Raw genomic sequence first — 16,180 nt, forward strand, 5'->3', positions numbered from 1 at the left:
CATTCTTCCAGATTGACGTCTATTGCTCTGTTCATAATTTTATATTGTTTCCTGATCTTTGGAGAATCCTAGAAAACATGACGTCACAACCCTTTGTTTTCATCCGTTCACTCAATATCCTGTATCTATTATTCAAAACCTCTGAGTCAACTTTCCCGATATCATTCGCACCAAGGTGAACCAGAACCAACTTCTTCCTGCCATGATCCGATTCAACATCGTTTCCATTCCTTCAATGTCCCGAACTCCTGGTCCTTCAAAACTACACAGAATTCTATATCTACAATCCTTCCTGCAGAATGAAGAATCAACATATTGAATCATCTCATCACTCACAAAAACTGTCTCCCACACCTCATGTCGACCAATTTATATTTCGGCACCGACACCACGACCTGCCCTCGCTGCACCACCTCCACCTTGTACACATCATTTGTTTGTCCCTCCAACCTTCATGGCAGTCGATGATTGAACAACCGCACGAAAGGTGATGACAAAGAGGTATCACTCGTCCACAATGAATGGGAGTGGTAAAATGGCCGATCTGTGGCTTCAATCGTTCATACGACACCAATTGGCCAATGAGTCGTCAACTTGCATCGTGGAGATCAGTGAATAAAAGGACAACAAAAGGGATTACGAGGAGGAGGAAGAAGAATCGTTTTCGACCAAAGGAAGAAGAATCATTTTCGTTCAGAGGAAGAAGAATCATTTTCGTTCAGAGGAAGAAGAATCATTTTCGTTCAGAGGAAGAAGAATCATTTTCGTTCAGAGGAAGAAGAATCATTTTCGTTCAGAGGAAGAAGAATCATTTTCAATCAGAGGAAGACGAACAACTTCCGGGTGATCTTCGTGTAAACTTGTGTTGTTCCTGTACCTCAGGTCCTCGTGGTGCCGGTGGAACTGATCTGAAGAGGTATTTTCAGAATTATTATTTAATTATCAGAAAGATGTAAAACGTGAATTTAAATATAAAATAATTTTTCTGTTCCTCGATGTCGGAAATGAAGCGAAGTCAAAGGAGTTTTTATCCAATGTATGTTGAGGTGTTTGGTTGTTGATTTAATGAGGTGTTTTTCACTCGTTTTGTTTTATTCACCACATTGTTTAATAATCACATCATCACGAAACTTCGTACAACGTTAATTAAACCTCATTCTTCCTTTTAACTACAAAACCACCAGAAACCTTTTATAATTAACTTGTTTATCCAATTTTATCTCCTCACGAGGAGGTGTAACGAGGGTACGAGGTTCGATCACCTCCTTTACCTGTTCCGTGGGATATTTAACCTTCATAACCTGAATGGAGATGAAAACCTGATTCATGATCCAAAAACTCAACAACATCGTGAGGGTCTAAAATATAACATTCCTCGTGAACCTTCCACGGGCATCACGTGTCAGGGCACTTGGACTCCACAGGGAAATTATTCGGGAATTCTATAACTCACAGGGAATGTGGGGCACCGTCCCTTCTGTGTGTGTGTGTGTGTCTGTTTCTGTGTCTGTGTCCCTTTTAAAGAAAATGACATGGATAACCTTTCCTTTGTTAACATGAGCCTTGTGTCCCTGACAGGTCACCGTTGGAATGGACACCTTCTTGGAATGGCTCCAATCACAAGGTCTGAGAGCAGAAACAGCCCAAGCAGTGATCAATGTATTTGGAATTGAGAATCACAAGGTTCTTCGAGCTTGTACAGACTCCGATTCATTACGAACAGAGCTCCTCTCTCTCGCCAAAGAGAAATTTAAATTTGCAATGTATGCTGACTTCTGTAAATTTGTGAATTCGTTTTTGAAGCCGCAGGATGTCCAACTTGCAGGTTCTTCTCTGTTGGGAAGTCTGTTCATCAACTTGGAGAATGTTATTCGAGAACTTTCCAGTTTCTCCAAAAAGTTTGTTGGATTCCAAAATGTGCAGCTGGAAAATGTTCCTGCTTTCAGGGGAATCGTTTTCAGTGATGTCTGCAACCTCCACGATCAGGATGATGGATTACCACCCAAGTCTGGTATGTCACCATTTTGTACACCCTCACATGTCAAGAAATACCTCGATGATGAACCATTCATGTTTTTAGCAGTGTCTCGCATAGCGAACGCTGCTCAGAGAAAGCTCAGCGTTGTTCTTCTTGTTCTTGTTCTTGTTCTTGTTCTTGTGAAGACAAAACCTTCGTCTCTCGGACTCGGCTCTTGTATATACGAGATCCGGATTTCCTTAAATACTGAGCACATGTACGCATCCTCACATAGACAGTGCCTTTTGAGAGTGTCTATCATGAACTTTTCAATATATTCAGACATTTGCTTTAAAGTTTCGAAAAGTTCACATTACTATTTAAAGATTATTCCATTTATCGTATTGTAATTTCGTAAATACACGATATATCGTAAATACGTAAATACATTATGATGCGTTTCACTGTTGGCTTAATCAAGGCACGTGAAGAAATATCGGAAGTTGTTGTTGTTGTTGTTGTTTTTTTTAGTCTCATGAACTTTTAAATAAATTCGGAAATCAGCTTTTAAGTTTATAAAAGTTCACGTTACTATTAAAAGATTATTCCATTTATCGTGTTGTAATTTCGTAAATACACGAGATATCGTAAATACGTAAATCCATTATGACGCGTTTCACTATTGATTTAATCAAGGCACGTGATGAAATATCGGAAGTTGTTGTTGTTGTTGTTTAAAAAAAAAAATTTTTGCCGACAAAATCTTTCAGACGCTGCTCGTGGACACATTTGTCCTTGTTTTTATTGTAACTTATGGAATCTCTTTTGGAACAATTTTTTGTTGTTGAAGACATTTCAATTCTCGATTGACAAACTCAATGTTTTTTTCTTGGAAATCACATTAAATTCCAAAGTGTTCCATTTTAACATCACCTTTGAAGTTATCCATCCATCTATAAGGACCGCACTCTGTGCAGAGCATTGGTGCTGCCGAAGCAGTCTTCTTGGCTGTTGGACACAATCCTGGACGGCTCGCAACTCCAATACAGTAGATCAGCATGCTGGAACTCAGTTTGCCGACCTTGGAAGGATAACAGGCAGCATCAACCCCACCTAGTATTAATTCAACAACCGAGTGGGATTTGAACTCAGGATTCTATCATCCCAAGCCCACTATCCCAACCATAAAGCCAAACACTCGGCATCATTTAAATTATCCGTGTGCAGGAAGTGGTTTGTTTACCTCTTGTATAGGCATGGACATTTTGAGGGACATCCCATGGGATAAAGGAATCTGTGAAACAGAAAATGTCGAGGTAGTAAGATGCAGCCTGGATTGAGAGATCTATCAGGATGGAGCGGAGGCCTCAGATGTTTGAGATACACACAGTGAGGGACAGGGTCGAAGGTGTTGGGAGGCTTGGAGCATGAGACGGGGGGGGGGGGTTGGGAGGGTATGCTGAGAAGGTGCAGGTGGGAGGGTGTGGTATGGGTGTTCTGTGGGAGGGGGTGAGATGGGTAACCTGAGAGTGGCAGTTCTCGTTGGTAGATGAGGATGGGGTGAGGGGACATGTGAAAGGATGTGGGCTTGTAGTTGATGTTTTGGAGGGCACTGACATGGAGTGGTTTGATGCTTCAAAATGAAGTGAATGAGATTTGCTTGTTGTGTGCAGACAATCTCTGCACACAACTTCCCATGATTCCCAGATTTAACTTTTTGAGATGAACATTATGGGATGGGTGGATGGCATTTTTGTTCTGGGCACGGAGAGAGGTCGAGCTGAAGCAACTGGAGGATGGATGGCAGGACCAGCATTTCCATGAGAGACAGTTGTACAAAATATGCCTTTTTTAAAAGAAGAAAAAGAAGAAGAGGAGGAGGAACAATAAATCATGATGAACAAGAACACGTGGGGTGCTGATGCCAGAGAAACAAGGGAAAATGATCATTTCAATACGTTTTCAAAAGCTTTTAAAGGATTAAGCGCTTTCTTCAATGGGCGTAACACTTGAGGGTTGTGGGGGTGGGGAGAGTAATGGGGGTGTTTATCTAATTGTTGCGGAGGTGGGGGTGGTGGGGGTCCAATCGAGTCCCTGTGCACAAGGAGTAGTGACGACATTTAATTGGATGCTATTTTGTATCCGTCGAGAGTGGCACACCGAACATTTGCCAATTGTGCATGAAGCGGAATGTGTTGGTTTTCTCATCAATTTGTTTTTCTCTGCACGCAAAACGAAGATTATATCACTTAATGCTTTTTTAAATTCTTCCACCCCATCAAAATGTGCATATACAATCAGACAGAATTGATTTAACCTTAAAACATATTACAGAAACTGAGGCAAAATGTCGTGTAATGCCCGAGTAAAGGTTCACACTGATAACCTCATTTGAGGAAGACAGACCGTGTAAGTGGAATAAACACATTGGTGTTGACAGACAGAATAGAGAAATTTGAAAAGTGGAAGAATAAAAGTAAAGAACAGAAATGGAGGCACACCATCCACACCAGAATTTCTGACCATCAAGGGATCGAGAATTAGATCAAGAAGATAACAATTGTGAGTGGAAAAATAGAGAAAGAGCTGCAGTTGATTGATTGATTGTATACTCTGCCTGAAGACAGGTCCTCAGCTGATTAGCAAGGCTGATACTGGGTGGTTTGCCATTACCTTTCCATCTCTTCATTTCTTTTTATGCATGCAACTTTCCATCAATTACTGCACCACTGAAAACGTGCATACAGTGATTGTAATCCTTCATTATTTTCTATTTTCATTCCATCTCTCATCTTTCATGGTTTCCCTTTTCTCCCAGGTCGATAACACATGTTTCAACACGATCATTCAAAAGCGTGGCGTCAACACCGCTCGGGGTACTCGACAGTGCTCGATTCGGCCTTGCCAAGTTTCGAAGCAACTGCTTTGGAGTTTTCCAATTTCCATATCCAACTTGTGAATGTTCATGATTTCCACATCCAACCAGATATTATTCCTAGAATACGTATCCTGTACAGTCTTGAGAAGGACTTGGTTCGAGCCAACTCTTTTTTTTTTCTTTTTTTTGAAGATTGTTTTTTTCTTCTTTGATCCAATATATCTGCCAGACCACGTGACCGATGACATCATCTTTATCAAACCATATTTCCAATTGGGAGTTGTTCAATTTTGCATTGATCGGTGAAGCAGTTTCTCCTTCGATGATTTTCAAACATTTTCCCTTTGATCCAATGTGGCTGCCAGATCATGTGATACATGGTGGCCATTTTTATGAAAGTCCTGTGTAAATTTCCAGTCGGAGGATGAAAATTGAGGATTTCAGAAATTTGGCAAATGTTGACCTCAAAAATTGTTGGTGGTTGAATTCATTGACCTGAAATATAAATGCTCTTCAAATTTCAAGTCAATTGGAGGAAAGTTGAGGATTTTAGAATACCAGGTAGAGGGAAGATGAGAAGGGATTGAGGACAAATTTACCAATAGGAAGAGTGCTTTAACCTCAGCATTGCACAGATAAAAAATAAATAATTAGTTATCGAATCACGCGTTGTACTTGGTGAATTATAATGTTGTCATGAAGGTACAAATGACATCAACATTAACATACCTTAATTCCCCATGGGGAGGAATTGACAATGAGCCATGTTTCAATTTTTTTCCATGGATCGGTTTCAGAGATATAGAGGTGCAAAGTTTTTCAGTTTTTCCAAAATGGCACCTTTACGATGTGTCTTCTGACATCATATTTATCATTGTAAATTTCCACAGGAGGAGGTGCATCTTTGGTCAAGTTTTCATGTCAATCGGACCAACAGTTGCAGAGAAATATTTTTTTTTCATACTGACCTGATCAAGCGTTGCATTTGTCAAATTCTGACATCATAATGAAGTCACCGATGATTACATCATTGACATCTTATTCCACAGGTGGAGTACTTGACAATAATGAGCCATGTTTCAATTTTTTCCATCAAGCGTTTTCAGAGATATAAAGGTGCAAAGTTCTTTGGTTTTTCCAAGATGGCACCTGTACCACGTGACAGATGATGTCATACTTATCGTTCTGGACTCCCACATGAGGAGATCCACCTGTGGTCAAAATTCCGTGTCAAATGGACCAACAGTTGCAAAGAAAAAAGAAATTTCATTACTCATCTTATCAAGCGTTATACTTGTCAAATTATGACAGAATAATGAAGAGAGCGATGACATCATCATTAACACATCTTATTCCGCTCTTGGAGTACTTGACAATGAGCCAGGTGGAAATGTTTTCCATGGAATGGTTTTGGATATATAGAGGTGCAAAGTTTTTCGGTTTTTCAAGGTGGCGCCTGTTCCGCATGACCTTCGATGTCATATTTATGACTAAAACATTCTACAGGATTAGTAGCACCAATTTCGAAAATTTCACGTCAATCAGACCAAGGGTTCCTGAGAAAATGGATTTTTAAAATGCAAACACGTACATACGGCACACGTACGTGACTGATTGCTTTACCCCCCTTTTCGCTTTGTGAGCGCAGAGTAACAACCTCACCTCAGTTGACCAATTTGGTTTCAGACCAGGTCAGTCCACCTTGGACATGCTGCTTCTACTCACCCAGCAATGGATACAGGCCCTCAATGGCAGCCAAGAGATGAGAGCTGTCTCTCTGAACATATCTCAAGGTTTTGATACAGTCTGGCATCCTGCCTTACTCAACTCTCTGCCTCTGGCATCCAAGGCCAATTGCACACATGGCTTAATGGCTCCTTCACTTTGGAAGTCAACGTGTTGCACTCAACAGAATCCTTTCATCTCCTCTCCTGCTTGGCTTAATGTTTAAGGCCGAAGATCACCGGGTCTTTAGTTCAAGCCCAGTTGTGACATTCAAGCCCCTGTTGAAATAACACTTAGTGGGTTGACTCGTCCTGTTATTCTTACGAGGTCGGCAAAATGAGTACCAGCGGACTGGTAACATGGGCACTGCATCAGTGGCACAGCTGTGGTTGTAGAAAAATGATGGAACCAGTACCCACAATTGGAATATGTCTTTCAATCCTGACAAATCTTGCACTCTCATGTACTCTCTCCAAAAGGATTGTCTGGTAACCCTCCTCCCCATCCATCTACCTTCCTGACAATCCTCTTGAGGAAGTTCAGTTTCTCAATATCCGAGGTCTCACTATCAGCCATGGTCTTTCTTGGGAAAACCACATTTCAAATTTGGACTCCAAAGCCAGCTGTTGATTCTGCATCCTCTATCATGCAAAGTCCTTCCTTGTCACACCTGAACTCCTATCCATCTGCCTTTCTTCAGCACGTGCAGTGACCATAAATATAAAGCTTGAACACAAATATATCCAGAACGGCACTCGATAGAGCGCATACCTCCACCAGGCTGAAAAGTTGACGTTTTGTATCGCACTGAAAAGCCGGATCTTGATCTGGACCTGAACGATAAAATCAAATTGGCTTATGTTTGTCACCGAGCCACAACGCTTCCACAACCTTTTGAAATATTGTGCTCTCGATCGGTTTTTGTCCCATCTCTCAATGGTAAAGAGAATCACTTAAGAAATTCTCGTATCCAGATGCTGATCTTCACCACAATCAAATTAATTTGTCCTCGTCATACAGCCAAGCTGACGACAAGGTTTCGTCTGAATCTGTTTCTATTTTTTTGAGATATTCTGCTCACTGACAGACAAACTTGGGTGAAAACATAACCTCCATTCACCTTCTGTGGCCAATGCAAACTCCACACTTGATGAATGTAATGAATCATTACCGACTTGTCCCAACCGTGTGAACATTAAGATATCCACTATTATTATCACTCCTCAAAAAGTTGGGGAAAATCATCCAAGGGCTGGATATTTCCAAAGTTTCTGAAGTTGATCATATCCTTGCAATTGTCCTGAAAATGTGCTTGCCAAAATTGTCGGATCCATCCAAATATCAGCCTTCTTCCCATAAGGAGCAAAGTATTTGAATGGATTATCAATGAACAGATTGTCACTTTCTTGGAAGACCACATTCTCCTAACTGATGATCATGGTGGATTCCATCATGTCCAATCAACTGGTGATGTTCTTTCCCTCATAACTGAACACTTCAACCAGGTCCAAGACCAGTGTGGCGAGGCCAGACTTTTAGCCCTTGGCATCTCCAAGGCTTTTGGTATGGGGTCTCATTCACAAGCTCCACTCACATGGTATTCGTGAGCATGTGAATGCAATAATATCAGAACTCTCACAGATCAACAAATTTTTGTGCGGCACAAGGGTCAATCTTCGGCAGGCCATATCATTAATGCAGGTGCTGCCCAGGTCTGTGATCAGGCTTTCTATGTTTCTTCATTACAGACATGATGTGCCAAACAACATTTCATCTTGCCTACCCATTTATGCTGACGACTCAACCCGATACAGAACTTGTCCTTCGAACGTGGCTGCTTCACTTCGCCTTCAAGCCAGTGTCAATCTTGGCTGCTTGTATCGAGCTTGTATCAGCAGGTAGGAAGCGTAACATCCGTTTGTCTGGCTCCTTTCTGCACTGCGCTCGTCTGATGAAACTGGCACACAAAGTGGTTCGAAGAGTCCATGCAACAACTGTTGTGTTCTTGGTGGCATAATGGTGAGCCTACCTTTAAAAATCTTTCTCCTCATTACAATGCAGAAATGAATTGATCGTTCAGTGCAGAGAGAAGCTTTAAAAACACGAATGATCACGTATTTTCACGTTTTTAGCCACTCACCCTCAATGTTCCCCAGTTGGAGATGGAAAAACGTAAAACACCAAAGCCTAATTTGAGGTAGATAGACCTTCGCAACTTGCCGATGCAGGGCCAAATTGAGTAATGTCGAATACCACGAGCAATCAGTGGAAGGGCAGTGAAAGATTGAGTTGTTTATATTAAGTGCAACTCCACTGCAGGGGTGGGGTTCAGGCCGATCCAATTAGAGGAAAGAATAACCAGGCAGAGAGACCAAGGAGTCAGGGACTCACTGTGGGAAAAAGGATTCTGTGAAATGGATGATGTCTGGTTCATTGGCAATGGCCTGGATTGAGAGATCCATCATTGAGAGCAGAGACCTTGGATGTTTGAGGTTCACAAAGTTAAGGACACGGGAGGTGGCATTGGAAGGGTGCATGGCCGGGGGGCAGGGGCATTGTCAGGGCAAGGTTTGAGGAAGGCTTTTTGGTGATGGTGTAATGTGCAATGTTTGAGTTGGTCAGGTGCAGGGGAAGCATTGAGAGGGTAGGGTGAGGAGGGATGCAGGAAGAAGGGACATGAAGTGGAGGGATACTGATTCCAAATTCCCAAATTGGACAAACAAAGATATTCTTAAGAATAAGAAGAGGAATCAATGATGGTGAAGGTTGGGTTCTCTTCATGGAAAAATAAGGAATGTGAAGCATTTTTAAATGCTTTTAAAGGAAGAAGCATTTTCATTCAATGAAGAGTTTGAATTGGTGGAGAAAAGGGGGGAAAAAGAATGGAGAACAAAAAGTACAGGCAGAAGGAAATTCAAATGTGATGAGATTTCTATTGAGTGGAAGTTTTTTTTTGTTTTGTTTTTTCTTTTGAAGTGAGTAGAAGAAATCGGACAATTTTGAGGTTGAAATAAAACATTTGGAAAGAAAGAAGCAAAACGAGGAATCTAGAGACAAAAGGGACACAAAATTTTACAGTCCCCTGCGAAAGTCGGACATGATCAAGACAAATAACGAATTTGACAAATACAGCACAAGAAAGAACGAATTAACACAGACAATACGTGATTTTTGAAATGACGAAATTCGCACGCATCCGCAGAAATCCCTTGTGACAACAGTCATTGGACAGCCTGTATGTCTTTCATGCCTGATAAATAAGTATTGTACAATGAAACAACTCACCAACTTTTTGAAGAAGCTGACAATACTTGGAAATGAACCTGTGAGAAAGGGGTGTACCTCTGCACAACGAAAGATTTGCAGGAAATTTCTGAGCAACTCGAGACTTTCTGATCAAAAGTTAATATTTTGCAGCCTGTACCAGAAAAAACTCTTGATGCTATGGGCCTATGAAAGACCTAAGGGTTTATGGACTTGCTCGTTTCTTCTCAAACCTTCATGTTTCTTAACACTGATGAGTATATCAGATCTGGGGCATGGCGATGCACAGGAAAAGTTAAAGTGATTATATTGATGTTAAATCATGTTTGGGAGAAGGGTGGGAGTTGTGTGGTCTTTGAGTGCCATTTTGTGAATGCAAACATATATATATATATATATATATATATATATATATATATATATATATATATATATATATATATATATATATATTTATTTTGTTACGGCTGTGGAAATTCGTAATAGACCATAAAGGGTCCTTAGATCAGTTATGACTAAGTTCATGTGTAATTAGTCCACACCTGTTGTTTCGGTGGAATATGTGTGATTCATCCGGGATGCGACGCTTTGAGTTTGCCATTTTTCTTTCTCTATCGTTAATTTGGACCATTAAGCCGCCAACAACTCAAACACCATCACCTTCGCCTCTTTACCTCCGCAACTCTATCCCGCAAACATCGCTTCACCGCCATTCCCAAACGACGCCCACCAACCACCAAACCACCACAGCAAACCCCCCAACCCCTTCGCCTGTCTCTTTCCACAACCAACAACCACACCACTTGCCAACACCGAACGTAGTGCTGTCCAGGGGCCCGTTCGGTGATTCTTGCCGAATGCTTCGAGCCACGGGTACAAATGGATTCCTTTGCAAGAGGGAAAATGGATCAGGAGAGGCTCACGCCCCTTTTTCTCCGTCCAATGGACCAGCGTTGGGTGGTGTGGCTCCGCCCCAAGTGCGATGCATGTGGACTCCTTGTAGGAGGAAATTAGGATCAGGAGAGGCTCACGCTCCTGTTTGCCCGACCAATTGCTAAACGAGGCGTTGCCTCGCCTCCAAGCGTGTTTTGATCCACAAATCTGCATTCAAGCTACACCCCCGGTCTATAAAGACGCGAGCACAACGCAGCTCGCGAGTGAAGAAAGTGTGTGGAGAAAGTGGGTGCAGAAAGTGGGTGCAGAAAGTGGCGCAGAAAGTGGCGCAGAAAGTGGGGCAGAAAGTGGCACTGGTCGGAAGTCGTGGAGTCTGAGGCGTGTGTTTGCGGAGATCGGACGGCAAAGGGGACGGAGCTCGGAGTGAGGTCGAGGGACGAGTCGCTGAATGGAGCAGGGACGCAGAAGAGGGCCAGGGGCGATAGTTCGCCGGAGTTGGTGCGGTCCCGAGACCCCGCTAGCGGGACGGAGCGGCCGCCATTCCCCTCTTCCCACCCCGAGCATCAACGATTTCCCCCATCCGTGCTGAGATAGTGTCGGTAACCCCGTCCGCTCCATGCCCCAACCGTGGTGTCGACCGACCAACAAGTGCCTGCGCGACGCACGCCTGGAGGAGTTCACCGACCATACCAGGGGCACGGAGTCAAGCGCGTTACGCGGACATTGCGGCTAGCCCGCCATCGCGCCATGAGGGCGCGGGTAAGACCCCTTCGGTCTCGTGGACCTGGCCGATCACCCAGGTCCCACGTTCATTTGGTCCACGGACCTGTCTGCCTCCTTGCCTGTGAGGGTGGCTTGTGTTTTCTTTGCTTTTGGTGTAGATGTGTGTGTGGCGCCACTCTCCAAAGTAAACCCGTATAAGTACTTGTACATTGCGTTATTCGGTTGTCACTCTGCGTTGTGTTCTTGCTTTGACTGTATACGAGCATTGTTTTTGTATAACTGTGATTGTAAAATACGTGTTTGTCTGTGTGTGTAATAAAATTGCTTCTTGAACTGTTTTCCCGTTTTGTTGCGTCATTTCCTCCGTTGAAAGTTCCATCTTCCATCACGTGAAGGATTGGTAGTGGGTTGAGACACCCAGTAAGTAATCTGAACCGTCGAGGTCGACGATAACTCCGCTCGGTTATCCCTGCAGCATGGAACGAGCCGCTTAAGCGGTTTGTGTCCGGAGTCGACCTGTGGCGTGGTACAACTCCTCGGTACGCTACCCGCGTGGGTACTTAGGTATATCGACATTCGGCGATTCACCCTATTTCGCGTGGGTTGAATGCGGACTGTGTTGTGGTAAGGTTAAACCCCCACCCGTGGCTCGCTCCTTGGCGGAAGTTCCAAGAGGGTCACGACTGAATTGTCCGTTCTGGTGGGCGACGCGTCTTGATTCGAGTTACGTGGCTGAACGCACGCCGGATGGGCCGAAAGTCATAACTATATATATATATATATATATATATATATATATATATATATATATATATATATATATATATATATATATATATATATATATATATATATATATATATATATATATATATATATATATATATATATATATATATATATATATATATATATATACATACATACATGTCGTAAACTAAAATCACCCTTTACCAAGATATTTGAAGAGAGATGTTGTACTTGAGAGAGAGGCTATTTAATATCATTTATCAAGGTACGTGCACACGGAGTGCGGCAACACCAAGAACATCAATACACCTTCAGGATGCTCGGAGGGCGCCGTCACTAGTTAGTTGACGAGGCATTACCCTCTTATATTCTCGGTTTTATCCTTGGACAAATGCTTATTCCACATTTTGTCCTTTCATTACAAGAATGCTGAAACATAAGTCGAGATAAGAGCACGTTACGATTCCTGTTCTCCCAATGCTCCTTTGAATAACTCAAGGACAATTCTCATCATTTTCTGCATACAATGTTCTAATTGTCCCTTTTCTCAAGCAGCAGGCCAAGGGTATACTTTGATTTTCACCAAGCCTGCAAAAACCATATATAATGGCTTCTAAAACAAAGCTAATAGAAAAAGGTACGATTCCCGACATATATATGTGTATATATATATATATATATATATATATATATATATACATATATATATATACATATAAATATATATAGTTACGGTTGAGGAAATTCGCAAACACCATTCAGGTCCCGTAGGTGAGATATCTCTGTCAGTGCATGTGGAGTTAGCCCCAAACCGTTGTTTAGAGGGAATAAATGTGATTCATTCGGGCTGCGACCCTTTAAGATAGCCGTTTTTCTGCTCTATCTTTATTTTGAACCAACCATGTCGCAACCGCCATCACACAACAACCACCAACCGCAACGCCGCTTCACAACAACAACAACAACAACGCCAAAAGCCACGACCTTTACCTTCATAACTCGCTCCCGCAAACATCGCATCACCGCCATTCCAAGCGTCACCATGGCCATGGACCACCACTTTAAACCCTCCACCACCTTCGCCTCTCCTTCTGCGGCCATTCCCGCACCACTTCTGAATGCCGAGCGTCAGGCTGTCCTGGCCTCGTGCGGGACGCGCGCCGAGCCGCGGGTGCAAAAAGCGGCCTTTCCGAGGAGAAGTCGGATCAGGAATGATACACGCCCACTTCTGATCCGTCCAATCAGCAAGCGTGGGGCGGTTTGGCCCCGCCTCCAGGCGTGTTGGAGTAGAATCGACATATGCAAATTCGAGGATCAGGGCAGATTCACGCCCCTTTTTCTCCGTCCAATGGGCGAGCGTGGTTCGAACCCCGGGCTCGTTCTGATCCAGAAATGTGCATATGGGTTCTCCTACACGACTATAAAGCGCCGAGCGCGGGGCGAATTCAGTGAGTTTTTCGGTCAAGGCGAGTTGGAGAAGACTTGAGAGTTTTGAGTTCGAGAGAAGGTTGGAGGCAGTGAGTTGGAGTCATGAAGGTCGAGGCAGTTAAGTCGGGTCTGGAGAGTGGCAGTCTGTCGGGGTTCGGAGTCTGTCGGGGAGCTGCAGAGAGAGGAAGCCTGGAGAGCGGTCGAGGTGATTTGCTGCAGTCGGCTGAGGAGAATTGCGGAGGTGACCGGATACCTCGGGTCCGAGGCAAGGAAGTCGGTGACGAGGTCGCAGTGGAGTTGCTCGTCGCGGGACCCAAGCAAGCCAGCAATCCTCTTTCCCCAGAGCATCAACAATTCCCCCCTTTTCCCCCCCCCGCGCTGAGATAGTGCGAAAAGGGGGCCCCGTTCCCACCCCACTCCAAGCAGTGCCAACGAAACCCGCGAAGGAGCGCGGAGTCGGGGCACCGCCGCCACATTTGCGGCTCATCACAAGACACGGGTCGGCTCCACCCGGTCTCGCGGCCCACAGGCCCCGTCTGCCCCCTTGTCTTTGAGGGTGGCCCTTTTCTTTTGCTTTTGAGTAAATGTGTTTTCGGCGCCGTCTGTAAAGTAAAACTGTGTAAGTGTTGCCGTGTGCTCGCGTAGTCGGTAGTAGATCTGCATTGTTGTGTTTCTTTTGTAACATCTGCTTTTGGTGCATAATTGTTGTAATTGTATATGTGTGCTTTCCGTGTGCCGCGGAATAAATGTGCATTATGTTGAACTGTTTTTCCCGTTTCGCTTCGTCTTTTCTTTAATTGAATCTCCATCTTGCTTCACGTAAAGGGTTGGTAGTGGGCTTAATACGCCCGATAATTAATCGGAACCGTCGAGGCCGACGATAACACCGCTCGGTTATCCCGATAGTACGGAATGGGTCGCTTAAGTGGCCCGTGTCCGGAGTCGACCTGCGGCGAGGTGCGATCGCCCGGTCTACCCTCAGTGTGGGAACTTCGGTCGGTCGAATTTGGCGAACAATCCTATCCCATGCGGTGCTCGATTGGCACGATCGTGGTGAGGCCGAAAGGCCCACCCGTGACTAGTTCCCGGCGTTAGTCGGAGGGGGTCAGGACAGAATTGTCAGTCCGGTGGACGACGTGCCGCGATTCGAGTTACGTGGCCGCTCGCACGCCGGCGGACGCGAATTCGCAACAATATATTAAATGTGAAGGGTACACAGTGGAGCACATATCTCCACCATGCAATGCCTGATCCATGAGAACTTGTCAGACTCAATACATTTTTGAAATAGCATGCAATATTTCGTTTTTGGCCCAATCTCTTAATCGTGAAGAACCCTTCAAAAACGATCATATCCGGATCCAGATTCAGATCTTCACCAAAATTGAACCAATTCTTCCTCATCACACACCCGTCACACACAAGTTTCGTCTGAATTCATCCACAACTTTGAGATATCGTCCGCAAAACACACACACACACACACACACACACACACACACACACACACACACACACACACACACACACACACACACACACACACGAAAAGAACATTGTGCAGAGCAAGATATGAGCAAAATCCATCCCCTCTCCAAAGGTTGCCATGGATAGATGAAATTGTCCAATTCATTAAGATTAAAATTAACAATCTTAATGAAAGCTCAGGTCAATCGGATGAAAATTGATTATTTTTCAGATTGAAATTCGTGATTTTAGAAGTTTGACATTGAGTTGGCCGTTTAACCTCAAAAAGTTGGTTTCCCAATTTAGTGACGCAATTGGCAAAGGCTGTTCAACTTTCAAGTCAACCAGATGAAAAATGACGATATTAGACATTTGACCTCAAAACCAAGAGGCTTCTCAGTTGAGACTTCCTCCAAATCTTGTTGGAGTTTCATGACGATTGTTTTGGAATTGTGACGTGCTGGTGATTGACAAACAAACAAATGAAATTGCTCATTGAGCAAGGAATTGCCAGAATAACTTTGTCATATCTCCATGATCTCTGAAAAACACAAATACCTGGAAATCAATTTGGTTCTGATAAGTCGATAGTGCGACTGTTTAATGAGTTATAGCACTTAATTTGGTCATGATCATAACTTGGAAGTCATTCAGACTTTTAAATGGCGTTTTTATCACAATTTGAGAGTTTTGACCCGACCCCCCCCCCCCGACTTTCGATCCCCGACCACTCTGAAGGGTGTTGGTGTGACACCCCAATGAGACATTTGGACGATGCACATTTTGGATTTGCTTTGAAGTCGACATGACCATTTTACAGGACGTTCTTGCAAAAATACGAATTTCGGTTTTTCGGTGACCTTGACCTTGACCTTTGACCAAGATTCACCAAAAACGACAGGTGTCTAAGTTGGACCATGTCCGACGTCTGTATCCAGTTTGGTCATGATTGCTGAAACGGTGTGGCTGCTCCAGGGTAAACAAACACACAAACAAACATACAGACAGACATACACACAAAATAACACGCACAACCGACGAACATAATTGCCGAAATCTGAAGGATTCTGGCAATTAACAAACAGACAGACAGA

The 16,180-nt window shown here is 43.6% G+C and overlaps 1 protein-coding gene across 1 annotated transcript in view; it reads left to right on the forward strand.

Annotated features, from left to right (window-relative positions):
* Positions 1 to 828: 828 nt before the first annotated feature.
* LOC147029120 (uncharacterized) overlaps positions 829 to 16,180 on the forward strand; it is a 41,022-nt gene continuing 25,670 nt past the window's right edge. The window contains exons 1-2 of the mRNA XM_085876205.1: positions 829 to 916; positions 1,579 to 2,011. Of these exons, the coding sequence (XP_085732331.1) occupies positions 1,591 to 2,011 (421 nt within the window). The 5' untranslated portion in view covers positions 829 to 916; positions 1,579 to 1,590. The remainder of the gene's footprint in view (positions 917 to 1,578; positions 2,012 to 16,180) is intronic.

This window comes from Eptatretus burgeri, chromosome 4, assembly GCF_056783735.1.
Source record: "Eptatretus burgeri isolate ZD-2024b chromosome 4, Ebu_testis_v1, whole genome shotgun sequence".
Lineage (NCBI taxonomy): Eukaryota > Metazoa > Chordata > Myxini > Myxiniformes > Myxinidae > Eptatretus > Eptatretus burgeri.